Source organism: Pocillopora verrucosa, chromosome 5, assembly GCF_036669915.1.
Source record: "Pocillopora verrucosa isolate sample1 chromosome 5, ASM3666991v2, whole genome shotgun sequence".
NCBI lineage: Eukaryota > Metazoa > Cnidaria > Anthozoa > Scleractinia > Pocilloporidae > Pocillopora > Pocillopora verrucosa.
Window position 1 is genome coordinate 12344258 of NC_089316.1, and position 20031 is coordinate 12364288.

General features: G+C 37.8%; 1 protein-coding gene across 1 annotated transcript; it reads right to left on the bottom strand.

Moving 5' to 3' along the window:
- Nucleotides 1-1584: 1584 nt before the first annotated feature.
- On the bottom strand, nt 1585-19487 carry LOC136280712 (fibrillin-1-like). Its single transcript, XM_066166378.1, has 12 exons — nt 19329-19487; nt 16735-16997; nt 15638-15752; nt 14850-14972; nt 13519-13641; nt 13142-13267; nt 12034-12279; nt 7870-8284; nt 7354-7620; nt 3306-3412; nt 2889-3014; nt 1585-1958 (listed from the first exon to the last, which is right to left on the bottom strand). Exons 1-12 carry the CDS (start codon nt 19399-19401, stop codon nt 1585-1587), a joined length of 2358 nt encoding a protein of 785 aa, XP_066022475.1. The 5' UTR covers nt 19402-19487.
- Between the last annotated feature and the right edge of the window lie 544 nt (nt 19488-20031).

Consider the following 20031-nt stretch of genomic DNA (forward strand, 5'->3'; position numbering starts at 1 on the left):
TTTAATTCTTGGCCCTGATAAAGTCGGAATAAACAATTTGAGCCATGGATTTAATGCACTTTTTAATTTTATTTTAAACTTAGCTGAAAACGAATCTTTGTAATTTATTTTGATTCCAAATGAGCATGCAAGCCCAAGCATTTGCTGAAATTCCAGTGCGTCTTATAATTATGCAGCAAACTACTCCAACCGTTGACGGAAAACTGATATACACAATAGATATGCTTCCCTATCATACAATGTAAAGAATCCAATTATGACAACGAATCTTTCACATTTTTCTTTCCTTGTCTACATAGAAATAATTTAATTTTAGGTTTCTCCGCCACGATTTTTTCAGTCACTTTAGCAATCCTCTGAAAAATTGGTTGAAACGTTGAACTTAGGGCGAGGGATCAGGATAAAAGAGGAAATAATCTACAAATTAAAACTGACTTACCTAAGAGGTAGGGACCTAGATTTTTTTTATGCTATTAATATATTGCGAAAAAGTTTAATTTTTGGGAAATACAAAACCACTTATGTTACAGTTGAACCTTTTCCATACGAACACCTCTGCAATACCGACACCTCGCCAATAAGAACGGCGGACAATCTTCTATATCTAGATCAGATTCTGCTATATTCTCTTCATTAATAAGGAACCTTACTGATATAGAGGACAATAAGGACAACGCACCCTGAGCGTTAGACAATTATGGTCTCTTTATACTCGGAGAAAAGAAGCACTCGTGTGCCTGCTCATGTTCCTATGGACACTTCAATCTTGAGAGTTACACCGTATTGAACTTAATGAAACAGACATATCCCTTATACGGACACTTTGCTTTGTCAATAAGGTTTTTGTATTACAGAACTTCGTCTGCAGTGTTTTTTCCGCTGTACATGTAAACAGTTAGGGTCCGATACAAGTTCGAAAATAAAGAAATGGAACGAGCAGTTAATGAACCATTATTCAAAGAGAAAATTTACTTTCTGTAACTTTTTAAACAGCACACAATTATCTCGACATTAAGACGTACCATCAGTAAATAATTGTTATAAGGATATTATTATGCTGAGCCCTTATGCTGCGCCCTTACGCCAAAAACAATTATAATCTTTTCCGCTCAAATGCTGGCCAACACCAATTAGTCACCTAGGCAATCTCGTTGCAACACTTGGTCTCCGATTTTTGAAAGTAAAGTAAAATGTCGAGGTCTTCGCGTCTTCTTTCGCGATCGATTATATGCGATAATGTCAATCATGTCTTTTCGACACAAATTAGGAAAAGTAAATTTTAAATGCCTGCATATGACCAGATTGATAACCATGCACAATGAAGAGCAGTCTAGGCGAAACTTCGAAGAGAAATCTGATTATGGGAGAGACTTGCAAACGAGAAAATAACATGTAAAGAAATGATAAAAAATACAATGACTTTTAGTCCATCTCAACTTGAAGAGCGGTAAATAAGAGCAAATCATAAAAATTCATTCAGAATCACTGCACGCTAACAAGACCAGTTATAAAATTACAGTTGTATTTACAAAGGAATTCATAAATCCTTCACATTCAATTTTTTTTCAACTTTTTAGCCCCTCATTATTTAGTCCCACAGTAGCGCCAACTACATTGTGGTGTTTCATGGAGATAGTAGATATAGAAGGATCCACAGTTTTTCACTAGAATATTTCTCTTTCCTGTGCAACCTGTTCTACGACCACTAAAGCAGACCTTTCTTTTTACTTCACCATCTTCCACTGTAGGATGAGCACCTTTCAACCAGCCTGACCAGTCTGTACCACATCTGTATGCTGGCAGACGCGTTGTTGGCATTTTTGTCCCTGCAGCTCCCACAAAACGATACCATCCCTTAGGTAGCAAGTTATCACACAAAACTTCACCATTGGTGGGTGTATTGTAAGTATTCTTTCTGTCACTGTCGTTCAGAATTGAGTAGTTATAACAACCGTCGGCTGGAAAGTTAATTGCAATTCAAAAAGGAAATGATAATCACATGATTTTAATTTGACCTTGATTGCATCATTATTCATCATCAGCATTATTGATGCATCATTACCACCCTCTTTTAATATAAACAGGCACTTGTTACTTTACAGCGACGATGTTGTGTAAAAACATACGGAAATTTTTGAACCAGCTCGGCATTGACTTTCCAATTGCCTTCTTTCTTCAAGAAATAGATTCGCTATAGGGCGAGTGCCAGTCCGCTAAATTATTTTTTACCGGGCTAAAATCCCGCCACCCATGTATTAAGAGCACACTAGAATCGAAAATGAATTTTGGCAATGACCCATATGTAGATTAGGGCGTTTAGACGAGGGCGAAACGGGGAAGTCATTAGTCAGGTCAAATAAAGTTGGCTTGAAAAATAATCAAAAGTGGAAGTAAGTTGTGCATTTGAAAGTGTCTCTCGTTTATTGCGAGGTGTTTGGGAGAAGCGGCTTGTTTTTTATCTGTTTTCTTGCTTCAATTGAACAGTTCGGCTTTTTATTTTCTCACTTTGCCGCCAACACTAAGCTAAATGCTTCTCTCCTACAATTTTTCACTCTCTGACACCCAATTTCTGGAAATTTTCGCTCACTGGCACGGCTCTTTATTCTGTACACCCATGAGGGCGACTTCGCTCTTAGCCTCGTTCTTACGCCGTAAATTCGGCACCAGATCGCTGTAGTCCGAGAACTCGGAAATGGCCTATTCCAACGTTTCAAAGGAAATGTAGAATGACGAACATATGGACTCACAAACACACGAAAAAATGAAGGCTCAGAAAACCAGAAAGACAGCCAAACAGCCGGTTATTTCTAAATGGTTGTAAAATTTTATCAATGAAACTTCATGAAATGATACTCCCACAGAGCAAGATAGAGTTACAGAAAACAAACCTTCACATTCAATTCCATTCCAGATATATTGAGTTTGGCAGGCGCAGTTGAATGACCCCACAGTGTTTGTACAATGGGCGCCACCCTTGCTACAATTATTATCAACCAAAGCACACTCGTCGATATCTGAACATAACAGAAAGACATTGATAAGAGGTCTGGTGAAATGGATAACACTAAAAGATTACATGAGCTTCTACACGGTTTTTATTTTCAAATAGCTAATTTCGTCGCTGTTTATAATCTAAGCTCTACTTGTCATTCAAACTATAAAATAAATGGCTATAAAATAAATGGCACATGAACAAGCATGCATAAGTTGAAGAAAAGAACTCACATGTAGACCTTTTTATGCAACGACAGGAATACGGAGCGGCTTTTGTATAGAATTGCTGATGAATAATAGTCAACACTCACCTGAGCACTTTTGGCCATCTCCTGAAAATCCCTTTTTACATTTGTAGCTGTAGGATCCAACGTTATTATTACATTCAGCATTTGAATCACATATGTGTTCTCCTAGACTGCACTCATCAACGTCGTAAAGAAAAAATTTTGAATTCAGTCACCAAGGTTTCGATTTTCTACCATGCACAGACAACTAATAATTCATATTTTACAATGAGTGAGGGTCTGCACATTTTATTTTTGCCAGGGATTTTCGGAACGTAGACCGTAGACGTAGCGAAAAAAAAGAGCTAATGAGAAAAAAAATAACGTAACACGTGCGTTATAAAACTTGTACTTTTCTTAGCTGTCCTATACAAGAAAAAAAAAATCGTGAAAAAACTAACTTTCACGTCCTCCTCGCAGGGAAACCTCCGCAGCAATGTAACCACGTTTTACTTTGAACTCAAGTGAAGATGTCGCACCGTTAGAAACAGTAAACGCGTCGAGTTACTGGCTGGATTGCGTTGCAGCAGGGGTTCATCGAGGTCTCCATTGCGGAAAGCGGCAATGAGGCTATTCCCTTCTTGATAAATGTTTTTCCACCTGTAGCCAACATTCCCCCCCCCCCCCAACGTTTCCTCAGGTAATATAGACTTTAAATAAAACAAACGGTCACCGACTTTCCCAATCTTTAAGTGACTGCTAAAACTTAGATATTAAACACGTATATCTGCCTCACCTTCTCTGCAATCTTCACCCGTGTAACCCAGTACGCAGACACATCTATACCCCTCACTGGAAAAACCAGCCTGGCAGATCGCATTACTCGGGCATGGCTTCTTTATGCAAGCGTTCTTTACAAAGAAGCAAAAAGGGACAAGTTAAGGCTATGTCTACGCAACTTACGAGGTGGGAAGGGGAGGGTAAGGAGATAAATGAACATAGCCATATCCAGGAAACTTTAACAGTAAAGGTTTTTTTACAATAAAATAAATGAAATATACATGTACTTGCTTTGTGAATAAATCAGTTACAAGTAATTAAAAGCTAATGAAGGAAGGCAAATAACTGAAATAAGGTCGTAGATTAGGAATTAAGATTACGGAAGCGCAAGACTTGTCTTTTTTTTCATCCGGTGCTTAAATTGTGTTTCCTAGTACCATACTCTCCATATTCAAAGGGCAATCGAATCAATCAATGTTGCAATTGAGTCATGCTTATAAACGTATCTTTGACGCTCGGTGAGGTATCCATAAGCGTTATTTTTTAAGCTACGTCTCTGTACCAATCGCGTTAATTGCAAGTAATGATAGTTGAAAGCACTTAACCTTACCGTCGTGTATGCCAACTGGGAGCTGGTCATTATGTTTGTTTCAAATAAAACCGTGAAGGGAAGAATAAATAACTGTAAATTTATGAAAATCATATCTATTAACTGCGGACCAGCTCCCAGTCGGATTGTTAGCTCAGTATCGCAAAGGTCATGGGTTCAAATCCCGTAGAAGCCTGAATTTTTTTCAGACCTTATTTTCACTATTGCTTAAGTAGAGTTCATTAATGCGAAGATCGCTTTCAAATTTATTTCCTAACCGCAGTTCACATATATGGTTTTTATACACTTACAGTCAAAATAAAAAAAGATGCGAATAAACCAGTAAAAATTTGAATGGTAACAAAGACTTGGGGATAGGTCAAAAGAAGACATCTATTATCCTAATCATTGCAGCTATAGGCACATCTTGGATCCACGATAGGTGCTGTTTGGAATGACACCAGATCACTCGGGCGTTCAAAGTGTGTAGCGTCATTTATCTCGCATTTGGGAATCATTGGATGCTAGTATATTATAGCTGACACAGTTGGGTTCCATGAAACACAATGCTCCACAAAAGTCCTTTGCGACGTTGTCAACTTCTTTTATCTTGTGGTTGAGCAGCCGTTTTCCTCTAAATGCAAGGGCAGCTCTGAACTCCAGTTGACGACATTGGTCTATAGAAAAGAATGATGAATAATTTATTTTCCGATGAAGAATATGATACCACTGGTTACAAGGGAATGCCCTATTTGACAAGGACACCGGATTTTTTGGTAGAGGTAAATAATAGGGAAGGGATGGAGGTAGAGAAATTGGTAAAGGAAACTGCAATCAACGTAATACACCTTTTGCTGTTCATTAACGCAAAATGCTCATTCATTTACGTCAACAGTTGAAACCGCACGGCAAATATAAATTCATTAGCACTTCCATGAACTTCGTGAACGCGAACAAACTTCAATAACGCTAATTGCAGGTGTATTAACATTCAATAGCATTAACGGATGAACAGTTGCACCTTTGGATAATAAAACATAACAAATATATACTTTCAATCTCGCGCAATGGTTGATCATGAACACTAATAGAAATCAAATGTATGGTCTGACAATCAGTTGCGTATTAGAGACATGCAATAATACAATTTGCATAGAGACGCACAATCAATTGCACCTTGAACAGCAAAATGTGTACAAACAGTGTACGAATTTAAATCAACGAAAAAAGCATAACATGACGTTTCGATTGCATCCTGTTATCATTGTAAAAATTGAAAGAGATCGACATAATTGATGTACTACATGTAAATATGTATAGAAATTTTAAGGCACATAAATGATTTCTTACGAGAACAAAGCTTGAAAGTGTGCTCTGTATTCATACAAATAATTTCACCCGAATGTAGTCCGGGTAAGTGTTATAAGTAAATAATTTTATCAATAATGCACATGAAATAATTACGCGCTTCTGATTGGCCGAAAACGAGTGCATTCTTATGTAACACGAGTGCAAAGTTATAACGCAGGTGCATAGTTGTAACACGAGAGCAAATTACAAATAGCGTGCGCACGCTTTTCAAAATTTTTTTACTTTCAGAGACTTAAACAACCAGGATTGCGACAGACGTTGCCTTCAAAAAGGTTTGTTTATATTAATAACTGGCGCGATGTCCTGACTGAAACCTTTCTTACGGAAAATAATCTCCTTGCATTTTGTTGGATTGCATGTCATGCGATTGCGGCTGGACCAGCTAAGAAACTGATCCACCAAGTCAGTGCAACACTGGCCGTTTCCCCAAAAAGCGACGATAATTGTAGAATCATCAGCATATTTAAACAAGGCTCAGCGACCTTCTAGATTGATCTCCAAGTCATTAATAAACACGTTGAAAAGATATGGCCCACTAACACTACCTTGTGTCGTACCCCTATTAACCTCACGCCACTGTCCCTCAAAACCATTATAAACAACTCGCTGCTGGCGTTTCTCGAGAAAGCTTAAATACCAGTTCACATTAAGGGGATTCAATGGAAACTGCCTAAGCTTAGATGACAGGAGTTCATGATTGACACAGTCAAATGCTTTACTAAAATCCATTGCAAATACTCGGACGGCTTTGCAGTCTTGCTCGTCTGAATAGCTGTAGATGGTATATGCTGCATGCTCAAGAGCGCATCAGTGCAACTCTCCCCTGTCATATAAGCAAACTGTGTTGAACTCAGATGCTGTTCGACAATGTCTCGTGCATGGGTGTTATACACAGATTTCTCGAACGCGCGTGCAATTACAGGCGTGATCTTAATTCCTCTGAAGTCCTGCTTGATGTCGATCTTAGGGAGGGGCGTCACGTGGGCCCTTTTCCACGAGGAGGGCCACTTGCCAGTTTTCAGGGAAACATTCCAGATCTTATGAATGACACTTGTGAAGATCGCAGCGTGATCCCTCCAAATCCAAAAGGGAATGAGGTCTGATCCCATAGCGGTGTTCTTCAGATGTTGTGAGAAATTCCACACGTGTCTTTCTGATATCTGAGGGGCTTCTAAGCTCTTATCCACAATTTAATGTCCAATGTGATTTAATGTCCAATGTCACGTTAGCAGAAATGCTGCGTTGTTGGGACAAGTTATCTACGTGCTTCCACCATTCTCTGGATCCGACAGGTGCCTTTGCGAGTGTTCTTCCGTTCTTACTAATCTGTTCTTACTAATCAATACCACCGTTAATAACAAATGTCCCGAGGGTAATTTAAGAATCACATACAGGAGCTCGTAAAGCTTTGATCTGTAAACATCGATGATGTTTAAGTTACTCCTGGCGTAGATAGCAATCCCTCCCTTACTTCTTTTATCCAGTCCCGACCAGTTTCTATCCCGTCTGAAAATAGAATAGCCAGGAATGTTGACGATAGCATCCGGCATTTCTGGTTTTAAATGTGTCTCTGATACATTACAGACATCAACGACCTTATTATTGAAATCGGCTTCCAGCGCCACTGCCGCTCGAACTCTGTTCTTGGTTTTGGCCAGACTGCATATATTTGTAAATAAAAACTTTGGTATTGCAAATTCAGAAACAGTTCGCGAGATGGGGTTCTGCTTCCGTTTAGGGATTGGGACAAGGTTCTTCATATCCCTGGCCCTGATAGATGAGCTCACATCTCCTCGAATACTAAAAATGACCGGAATAGATTTCTCATCACGGCTTTCACCAGAAGATACCTTACCCACGTCCACTCCCAGTTCACGTCGTCAGCTGCCTCCCCGACAGCCTCTATACCGATAAAGATTAAACATCTTCAGTTTCTGAACCACAGAAGGCATAGGTTTCAATCGGCTTGCTGGAAATTTGCGGAGTCTCAGAAGGTCTTGTTTCGTATACGTAATAAGTCGAGTCGTATGACTCTCACACTCGAAGCGGTTGTCTGGCCCTGGATTCGACTCCAGGTCCATACAAATGCATATGTCCAGATAGATATCCTGTTCAATTGAAGCGATGGTTAACAAGCCATGTTTGTGCCATACCAATACAGAATACCGAAGACGGGCATGTCGCGAGCGCCGAGTTACGAATCTTACACATGAACAAGGACCATGCCGAAACACCGCGTCATCTCTAACTCCAGAATCCCCACAACAGGCCTTTCGAACGCTTAGCAAGAAGCTAGGCAAACTTTCTTGGATTATAGGTTTTTCTAAATGGAGACATAGTAACAGAAGAAGAGGAGCTAAAATCCTCGTGGCCGCCATATTGGCGCCGCTGACCCGGTTTCCCCTCTTGTGTGTTGTACCACGGAGACAACTGACGTTAATGAATTAGAGATCTATTTCCATCTGCGTAAATTACCTTTAGGCATTGCATTAAGTAATTGTTATGGTAGACGTCAGACATCTAATGGAGATTTTCTGACTTTTTTATAGGCCTTAATTTCACTACTGCTTGAGTAATATTCAATACTGCGAAGGTCGCTTCCATACTTATCTCTTTCACCGAAGTTCACATATATGATTTTCATGTATTTAGTCATTTATGCCAGTGTATATTAGTAAGCAAGTTGTGGGTGTATATTAGTATTAATGCTAAAAGTTGTATTATGGTGGCTTTTCAATTGATCCTCATTATTCAAGTAGAGTCAGTGTTGCAAGTAAAGCTGGTATATAAGTATAGGTAATCAAATGATTTCGAGCGCAATTTGGAACAAATGTGCATGAGTTAATTTTTTTCAAAGACTAACAAAATTGAACGAGCCTATAGGGTGAGTGCAATTGGTGGTCTTTGAAACAATTTTCAAGTGCTTGTTTATTCCAAATTGCACGAGAAAAAACATGTGGTTACGTATAAATAATATTCATGAAAAACTACGAGATAGCTTATCATAATTATGCAGAAGCAAAGCGCGCACGTCAAGTTCAAATATAATTTATTCAAACCCTGCAAATGACATTGTGCGCTTGGTCAAAACAACCGCGCACGATCTAAACAATAAAATAAAATGATGTTTTCACATCTTTAAGGCACAAAAAAGTTCAAATTCCGGCTAAACAGTTCAAGGAATTGTTCAGTCTGTGTTCGAATCACTTTCGATAGAATGAAATCGTCGTTTGCGGGTTTAGCCATGTTTGTTTTTAATGTCGGCGTAGAATCGCTCTAACAAAGTGTTAAGCTGGGTCGGCTCGTAATTTTCGATTACCTTCGCAGTTCCCATCTCTGAACACCACTTTTACCAAACCGACAACCAAAGAGCAATGCTTTTTACAGTGTCTTCATTGTTAGAGCTGTTTCTCAGCTGCTGTATTGTTGTGACGGTGGCGAAAGGAAACCTTATTGAATTGTCGGCCATTGTTTTGCTCGCAAATTTTCAGCGTATCCAAATGTTGCGACATCCTTTGTTCACATTTGATTGGCTATCTGTGAGTTTCTTTGATTGTTGGCCAATCAGAATGTCTTGTTTTTTACTTTTTTTGCACTGAATTAACCCTCTTCTGCATTGTATTACCTGAAAACTGCATTTATCTTAACCAATCAGAACTGAGTAATTTTTTTTATGTCTATTATTAGGGCTAAAATCATACGCGTAATTTCAAAATTGAACAAGTGCGCAGCTCCAGTTCGATTTGAAATCACAAGTATGATTTCAGACCAAAATTGCAAGGCACGAGGTTCAATTACCACTTTCTTACATCCGTTTTGAAATCGCAAAAGTCACTTGCAGGGTTTGAATAAATTATTTTTGCACTTGAAGCGCGCGCTTTGCTTCTGCATAATTATGATAAGCTATCTCGTATTTTTTCATGTACATTGTTATTCGTAATCACATGATTTTTCTCGTGCAATGTGGAATAAATAAGCACTTGTTAATTTTTTCAAAGACCACAAATTGCACGAACCCGTAGGGCGAGTGCAATTTTGTTAGTCTTTGAAAAAATTTACTCGTGCTTATTTATTCCAAATTGCACTCGAAATTATGTGATTACCTATAAAAATTGCACTCCACTCAATTCAATTATCATTATTTATTCTACTCTGTATCGGTTTCTCTCAACCTTTTAATCCCTAAGAGTGATTGACATCCTATTTTCCTGAGAGTAACACTTTGAGTCAAAAGTTAACGTCATGAGAATAAGAAAAATGGTCACTCGTAAAGGTCATGAAATCAGGGAAATGATCCGCCACCGGGAAAGCCGAATTGGTGGAAAAATTCTCCATATAAATACCATTGTAAATGTGTAGAGATCAGTATAGAGAATATGGAAACCGATCCAATGATGTAAAACAAGTTTAAACATAAAAATGATTTCGGTGATTGCTAGATTTAGGGTATTTGGAAAGCGTAAAGTTTAATCAGAATTGGTAGAGTTACTAGAATGACCATCTGAATGAATAAACTACGAAAATCACCATATTCATTTAAGCCCTGCACTTTTTTTAATCTTTCCAGAAAATTTATTTATTCATAATAGTTTAAAAACCATTATCTCAATTATGTTTTTAAAAAATGGTATTAATGAATTAATTTTTTTTAATATGTGTTTAATTCTTGGCCCTGATAGAGTCTGTGTGGAAAATTTTAGCCATGGAATGATTCAATTCTTGAATTTTCTTAAACATAGCTGAAAGTGAATCATTGTAATTTATTTTTAGTCGAAATAAGTACGTCAAGCTCAAGTATTTGCCGAAATTACCGTTTTTCTTAAAATTATGCATCAAACTACTCCAACCGTTTACGGAAAACTGATATATACAATTGAGATGCTACCTTGTCGTATAATGTAAACCTCAACGAATCTTTAGCATTTTTCTTTCCTTGTCTGTATAGACAGAATTTAAGTTTAGGTTTGTCCACCACGATTTTTTCAGTCACTTTAGCAGTCCTCTGAAAAAATCGGTTGAAACGTTGAACTTATGGCGAGGGATCAGGATAACAGATGAAATAATCTGCAACTTAAAAACTGACTTACCTAACACGTGAGGACCTACATTTTTTGATGTTATAAAAATATCGAGGAAAAGTTTACTTTTGTTACATACAAAAGCACTTATGGTACAGTTGAACCTTTCTTGACGGACACCTCTGCAATACCGACACCTCGCCAATAAGTACGGTGGACAATTTTCTATATCCAGATCAAAATTCTGATGTATTCTCTTTTTTATAAGGAACCTTCCTGATATAGACCCTCCTCAATAAGGAAAACGCACGCTGAATCTCAGACAATCATGGTCTCTTGTACACAGAGAGAAGAAGCACGAGTATGCTGTTCATGTTTCTATAGACTCTTCAAATGATTTTAAAAGTTACACCGTACTGAACTTAATTAAACGAAAAAATCTCTTATACGGACATTTTGCTTTGTCCATAAGGTTTTTGCATTACAGAGGTTCGACTGCAGTGTTTTTGCCGCCGTAAGTGTAAAGAGTTAGGGTCGAACACTAGCTCGGAAATAAAGAAATGGAACGAGAAGTCATCGAACCATTATTCAAAGAGGAAATTTGCTTTCTGTTAACAGCACAGAATTATCTCGATATTAAGACGCACCATCATTGAAGAGTCGTCTAGGGGAAACTTCGAAGAGAACTGTGACTTCGGGAGAGACTTGCAAACGAGAAAATAACATGCAATGAAATGATTAAAAATAAAATGACTTTAAGTCAATCTCAATTTGAAGGGCGGTAAATAAGAGGAAAACATAAACATTCAATCATTGCACGCTAACAAGACCAGCTAAAATTTATACGAATATAAAATAACAGATTTATTTACAAAGGAATTCATAGATCCTTCATTTTCAATTATTTTTTTAAACTTTTAGCCCCTCATTTAATCAGTCCCACAGTAGCGCATAGGACAACCTGGTGGTTGAAACAGTTTGTAGATAAAGTAGAATCCACAATTTTTGACTGAAATTTTGAATTCATGTTTGCAACCGGTAGAACGATCGCTACCGCAGACATCCCTGCGAACTTCACCATCCTCCACTGTAGGATGAGCACCATCCAACCAACCTGACCAATCTGTACCACATCTGTATGCTGGCACACGCTCTGTTGGCATTTTTGTCCCTGCAGCTCCCTCAAAACGATACCATCCCTCAGATAGCACGCTGTCACACACTTCTCTTCCCGGGGACGTCTCGTAACTATTCTTTCTGTTACCGTCGTTCAGAATTGAGTAGTTATAACAACCGTCGGCTGGAAAGTTAATTGCAATTCAAAAAGGAAATGGTAATCACATGGTTTCAATTTGACCTTGATTGCATCATCATTCATATAAGCAGGCACTTGACACATAAAAGCGACGATGTTGTGTAAAACATACAGAAGTTTTTGAACCAGCTCGACATTGACTTTCCAATTACCTTCTTTCTTCAAAGAATAGATTCGCTATAGGGCGAGCGCCAGTCCGCTAAATTATTTTTTACAACGAGCTAGAATCCCGCCACCCTTGTATTAAAGGCACACCAGAATCGAAAATGAATTTTGGCGACGACCCATATGTAGATTAGGGCGTTTAAACGAGGGCGAAACGAGGAAATCATCACTCAGGTCAAATAAAGTTGGCATGAAAAATTATCAAAAGTGGAAGTAAGTTGTGCATTTAAAAGTGTTTCTCGTTTACTGCGAGGCGTTTGGAAGAAGCGGCTAGTTTCATCTGTTTTCTTGCTTAAATTGAACAGTTCGGCTTTCCGCCATCACTACGCTAAATGCTTCTCTCCCACAAATAATTTTTCACTCTCCAACACCGAATTTCGGGAAATTTTCGCTCATTAGCACGGCTCTTTATTCTGTATACTGATGAGGGCGACTTCGCTCTTCGCTTGTTCTCAAGCCGCAATTTCGCACCAGATCACTGAAGTCCAAGACCTCGGAAGTGGCCTTTTCCAACGTTTCAAAAGAAATGCAAAATGACGAACATATGGACACACAAAAAGACGAAGAAATGAAGGCTCAGACAACCAGACAGACAACCAGAAAGATTGGTTTAAAAATTTTAGCAATGAAACTCCATGAAATGACATTTCCATAGAGCAAGATAGAGGTAAAGAAAACAAACCTTCACATTCAATTCCATTCCAGAAATAGTGAATTTGGCAGGTGCAGTTGAATGACCCCACAGTGTTGGAACAATTGGCGCCACCCTTGGTACAATTATTATCATACAAAGCACACTCGTCGATATCTGAAAATAACAGAAAGACATTGATTAGAGGCCTGGTGGAATGGATAACACACATTAGCTTCTACACGGTTTTTATTTTCAAATAGCTAATTTCGTCGCTGTTTATAAATAAAGCTCTACCCGTCATTCAAACTATAAAATAGATGGCACATGAACAGGAAAAGGACTCATATATAGACATTTTTGTGTTACAACAGGAATGGGGTGCGGCTTTTGTATAGAATTGCTGATGGATAATAGTCAACACTCACCTGAGCACGTTTGGCCATCCCCTGAAAATCCCTCTTTACATTTGCAGCTGTAGGATCCAACGCCATTTCTACATTCAGCATTTGAATCACATTTGTGTTCTACCAGACTGCACTCATCCACGTCTTAAAGGAAAAATTTTGAAGTAATTCAATTACTAAGGTTTCGATTTTCTACCATGCACAGACAACTAATAATTCATATCTTACAATGAGTGAGGGTCCGCTATTTTTTATTTTTACCAGGGATTTTCAGAACGTAGACCGTAGACGTAGCGAACCAAAGAGCTAAGGAGCAAAAAAATAACGTAGCACGTGCATTATAAAACTTTTACTTTTCTTAGCTGTCCCATACAAGAAAAAAAAAAACGTGAAAATAACTAACTTTCAAGTCCTCCTAGCGGGGAAACCTCCGCAGCAATTTGATCACGTTTTATTTTGAACTCAAGGGAAGATGTCGCACCGTCAGAAACAATTTAGAACTTTCAAGAATTGATTGAAGTTCAAGATTCTTAATGCTTTACGGGTATGCAAATTTCGTACCCTGTGATTTTCGCTTCTTTCCGAAAGGCGCACAAGAATAATATTTTTTTTCTTTTTTCGGCGATCACAGTTTCAAACTTAAAAAGGACGTTTAAAGGAACTAGGAACTTGAATTCACAGCTAAGGATTCACCTCAAAAAAGTTTAAATAAGCTAACATGAAATAACTTTTCAACGGCAAATTATGAATTTGAGTACCTCTCACTTTTGGTAGTTTTTGCTAATATTGGCGCTAGAAGTAGCTCAGGAGTAACGAATATCGTCGATCAAATTAAGGCTCAGATTGCAGAAAATTAATCCTTTTGTCAGAAAACATGCCCTTGTCAGTTATTTCCGTTACTGTTCTTATCATAGAATGAAAATGAAACTGAATTCCGATTTTTACGTTTTAATGTTAATAAAGAATTACAAGCAGTTAGAAAAAATAGACGAACAAAATGAACGTGCAAATAATCAGACAGACAGACAAAAAGACAGACACACAGACAGTCTAATGATAGGGATTATGACAGAGAGAGAGCATTGGACTAAGAAGAGAGGGAGAGAAAAAGGGAAAAAGGGGAAGAGAGAGAGGGAGAGGGAGAAACAGACTGAAAAATAAAAAGAAAGACTCCTTTATTTCTAACAGTCATTTAAACCATACAGTAAATGCCACATGCACTAGTATGTAAAAAGCTGAATAATAGGGCTCATAGCCCTGCTTGTGTTGCGGCAGGAATGAGGCCCGGCCTGCATGTAGAATGGCTGATGGATAATGTACTTTTTATTTGGTGATTATCAGTTAACACCCACCTGTGCACGTCTGGCCATCTCCTGTGAATCCTTCTTTACATTTGCAGTCGTAGGATCCACGGGTATTTATACATTCAGCATTTGAATCACATTTGTTTTCTCCTAGATTACACTCATCAACGTCTTAGAGAAAAGAACATGTAGAAATTCAATTACAGAGATTTCGAGACCACAGACTTCTAGTAAAGCACGGAACACAATGAGTTAGGATCTGCATATCTTTAATTTATTAGGGACTTAAAGAAAACCTTGACGACGACAGTAAATAAAACGTAGCGGAACAAAAGTTCTAATGAGCAAAGCAACTGTGCAACACGTGCGTTATAAAAATTTGTACCTTTCTTAGCCACCTCATACAGAAAAAAATTGTGAAATCGCCAACTTTAACGTCCTCTTAGCAATTACGTCACTTTTTATTTTGAACTTAATGAAAGAAGTCGCACCGTCAGGAATGGTAAACGCATCGAGCTACTGGCAGGGTTGCATTGCAGAGAGGGTTCATCGCGTTCTCCATTGCTAGAAGCGGCAATAAGGATATCCTCCTCCGGATAAACGCCTTTCGACCTATCGTTACCTACCTCCCCCCCCCCTCCCCTCCTACTTCCCCCAATACTTCCTTCCCTAGTTTTCTCTCATAGTTGACCGTTGCTCTTTCTTCATCCTCAAAGAAAAAAAAAAAAGTGCACGAGGAGAGTACTAAAGAATTTATTCAAAACAACGGTCACCGACTTTCCTTATCGTTAAGTGACTGCTAATACTTAGATATTGAACACATATATCTGCCTCACCTTCTGTGCAATCTTCACCTGTGTAACCCGGTACGTAGACACATCTATACCCCTCACTGGAAAAACCGGCCTGGCAGATCGCATTACTCGGGCATGGCTTCTTTATGCAAGCGTTCTTTACAAAGATGCAAAAAAGGACAAGTCAAGGCTTATCTACGCAATTACAAGGCGGGGAGGGAAGGGTAAGGAGGTACATTGACATAGCCATTCTGAGGGTGGATAAATGAAAGAACTAGAGCGGTTTAAAATGATCATCAAGTGTTGGCAATACTTCCAGGAAACTTTAATATTGCATGCTTTTTTTTACAATAAAATAAATTAAATGTACATGTATTTTGTGAATAAATCGGTCACAAGTGATTAAAAGCTAATGAAGGAAAGGCAAATAATTGAAATAAATTCGTAGATTAGCAATTAAAATTACAGCAGCCCAAAACTTGTGTTTTTTTCATCCGGCGCTCAAACTGCGTTTACTAAAACCATACTCTCCATATTCAAAGGGCAATCGAATTCAATCAAGGTTCCAATTGACTCATGATTATAATTGTATCTTTGACGTTCGGCAAATATCGAAACTTCGGTGAGATAACGATAAGCGATATTTTGTAAGCTACGTCTCAGAACCAATCGCGTTAATTGCAAACAATGATAATTGAAAGCACTTAACCTAACTGTCCTGTATGCCAACTGGGTGCTGGTCATTATGTTGGTTCCAAATAAACCCGTGAAGGGAAGAATAAATAACTGTAAATTTATGAAAATCATATATATGAACTGCGGAACAGCTCCCACATGGCTTGTTAGCTCAGTGGATGGAGCGCTGCACCGATATCGCAAAGGTCATGGGTTCAAATTCCGTACAAGCCTGAATTTTTTTCAGGCCTTATTTTCACTACAGTTTAAGTAGTGTTCATTAAAGCGAAGATCGCTTTCAAATTTTTTTCGTTAACCGCAGTTCACATATATGGTTTTTATATATTTACAGTCAAAATTAAAAAGATGTGAATAAACCAGTAAAAAGTTGAATTGTAACAAAGACATAAGGATTGTCCAAAAGAAGACCTCTGTTATCCTAATCATTGCAGCTATAAACACACCTTGGTTCCACGATAGGTGCTGTTTGGAAATGACACCAGATCACTCGGATGTTCAAAATGTGTAGCGTTATTCATCTCGCATTTGGTGATCGAGGGAGAATCATTGGATGCTAATATATTATAGCTCACACAGTTGGGTTCCATAAAACACAATGCTCCACAGAAGTCCTTTGCGACGTTGTCGACTTCTTTTATCTTGTGGTGAAGCAGCCGTTTTCCTCTAAATGCAAGGGCAGCACTGAACTCCAATTGACGACATTGGTCTATAGAAAAGAAGGATATTTTCCGATAGGAAGAACATAATACCACTGGTTACAAGGGAATGCTCTATTTGACAGACACTGGATCTAGTAGTAAAGGTAAATAATAGGGAAGGGATGGAGGTAGAGAAATTGGTAAAGGAAACTGCAGTCAACGTCATACAAAAAGGGGACGAATTTAAATCAACGAAAAAACCGTAACATGAGGTTTCGATTATATCCTGTTATCATTGTCAAAATTGAAAGGGATTGGCATAATTGATGTACTATGTGTAAATATGTATAGAAATGCTAAGGTACATAAATGATTTCTTCAATGAGAACAGAACTTAAAAGTGAACTTTGTATTCATACAAACAATTTCACACGAATGGAGTCTGAGTAAGTGTTCCAAATAAATAACTTTATTAATAATGTACATAAAAAAATTACGTGCTTCTGATTGGCTGAAAACGAGTACATTCTTATGTAACACGACCGCAACGTTATAACGCAGGTGCATAGTTGTAACACGATGTACATTGCAACAAGTAATAACATGATTCCCCCTGCAATTTGGTGTAATAAGCACTTGTAATGTACATTGTAATGTACATTGTAACAAGTTATAACATGATTCCTCCTGCAATTTGGTGTAATAAGCACTTGTAAATTTTTCAGACTACAAATCGCACTTGCCCTACGGGCTCGTGCAATTTTGTTGTCTTTGAAAAATATATACTCGTGCTTATTTACACCAAATTGCACTCGAAATCATGTCGTTGCATAAACTTAACGAGGGTGGATGGCCCTCCCAAGACTTTATGGTCTTACATGAATTGGTAAAGTTAACCTAGAATCAATCAAAACTACAAGCCATGACTGAATACCACGATATTGAGTAATGTTCTGTAAGGTTAATGTCTGGTCTTTTCTTTTTCATAAGGAGGATCTCGAATATAAGATAGTCGAGCTTTATAGGGCACTTCTTTAGAATGGTGAAATTCTCACTAGGTTCGCTGTTCTTAGATTGTGTTGTACGTACCACTATGCAGTGTGTTGTTTTGGAAGTGGCTGCAGGTGTAACCTGTATAGTTTCCCAGGAGAGGCTTAGAGCTTTCGGTTTTGTCTTCTTTTCAAATAAATATCGAAACTTGTCACATCGAAAGAGTTTATTGATATGTTTAGGGGGAGAAATTTATAGTCTTGTTGTGTTCTGTTTTCTGTTTTTGTTTTTGTTTTTATTTTCAGAGACTTAAACAAGTAGGATTGCGACACACGTTGCCTTGAAAAAGTTTCGTTTCATTTTATAATTTTCACCTTTGTCCTTAAAGCGTCGCCTATTGTATCTGATGAGTTATGGGATAATTTTAGCTCGTGTTTTCAACTACTTTGCAGAAGTCGACCAAGTTTTGACATGGGGCTAATTTCAATTAAGGCATAAGTGTATTTATTTTGTAAATAATTGATAGTTGATATTTCAGTTCTGTACCTGTCAAAGGGGAAGATGCAAATTTTGTTGAAGAATTGATATTTCAAAACACGAAAAGTTAGTATCGAGACGAACAATTTAGGATCTAGGATGTAGATTGTAGAAAATTTTAGTGGGCAGCTTTCAAGAAAGTCCTAGTGTTTTTCCAAGTCCAATATGTCAGTGCAGAATACGGATAATGATGATAAAAAGATGAGACAAAACTAAATTCGGTTATTTTTTTCGAGATGATTGTGTTCCTTTTTAAATTCCAGTCTTTAGATAACTAAAGAATATTAAGTTGTTTTATCGAAACTAATTCCTTACCCGTGAATTTGAAGCCATAAAACGATTAAATTTAGATTTAGGTGTATTTGACGGAAGTTCACGCGATAAAAAGGTTGCGTCGACATTTCCACCATTTTTATGATTCTACATATTTGCTTCTGATGCTAATCGATAATCATTTTTAAAGCGAAAGTTAAAGGACTAATTAGACTTTCGGGGAGGTTTTTGAAATTTCTACTTATATATTTCGTTTTGTAAATATGCTGAGAGAAAAATGGATGATTAAGCTTCACTTTAGCTGACTAAATTCATAGTCATACTCATGAAATTTGTGCCTTTCATCCCAACCGCCTGCTTAAAAAAACTTGTGTGAGGTAGATCCCACCTGTCTTTGAAGATTAACGTCTCCTCATAATAGCTTTATAAACATTTTACTCTCCCATAAGAAGGTAGAACATTTTGAAAACCTTGGAATTTTTGTAATGGTCACAATAGAACACTCGCAATGAATTGTTTTGTTCATTCCCGATTCCAACACATTATAAAATAACAGTTTTAAAAACTTTCTCCTTATACTGATTAAAAAATCTACCCACCTTCTTTGCAGTTCATAGCACACATCAGAGAGCACAGCATAATGAAGGTACCGAGAGACACGATGCGAGACATGTTGCAAAACTACTCCCGCCAAATAACCAAAATGTAAGATTGTGCACCGCGTTACTTGCATGCAAGACGCTTCTCGCCTGGAGCTTCTGAAGACTCAGTGTGATGTGCCACGGAGACAATTAACTTTGATGAATTAGAGATCTATTTCCATCTACGTAAATTAACTTTAGGCATCGCATTAAGTAATTGTTATGGTAGATGTCAGACACCTTATGGAGATATTCTGACTTTTTTCAGGCCTTAATTTCACTACTGCTTAAGTAGTGTTCAATATTTCGAAGGTCGCTCGCATAGTTATTTCTTTCACCGCAGTTCACATATATGATTTTCATATATTTAGTCATTTCTGTCAGTGTATATCAGTAAGCAAGCTGTGGGTGTATATTGGTATTAATGTTAGAAGTTTTATTATGGCGGCTTTTCAATTGATTCTCATTACTCAAGTAGTTTCATCGTTGCAAGAAAAGTTAGAATATAAATGAAGAAAAAAGCAACAAGAAAAACGGTGCATTTAATTTATCGTCATTTTCTAAACAGAACTTGAGATCAATGAAAACTACAAGCCATGACTGAATACCACGATATCGAGTGCGTTCTGTGAGGTTACTTTCTGGTCTTTTCTTTTTTAAT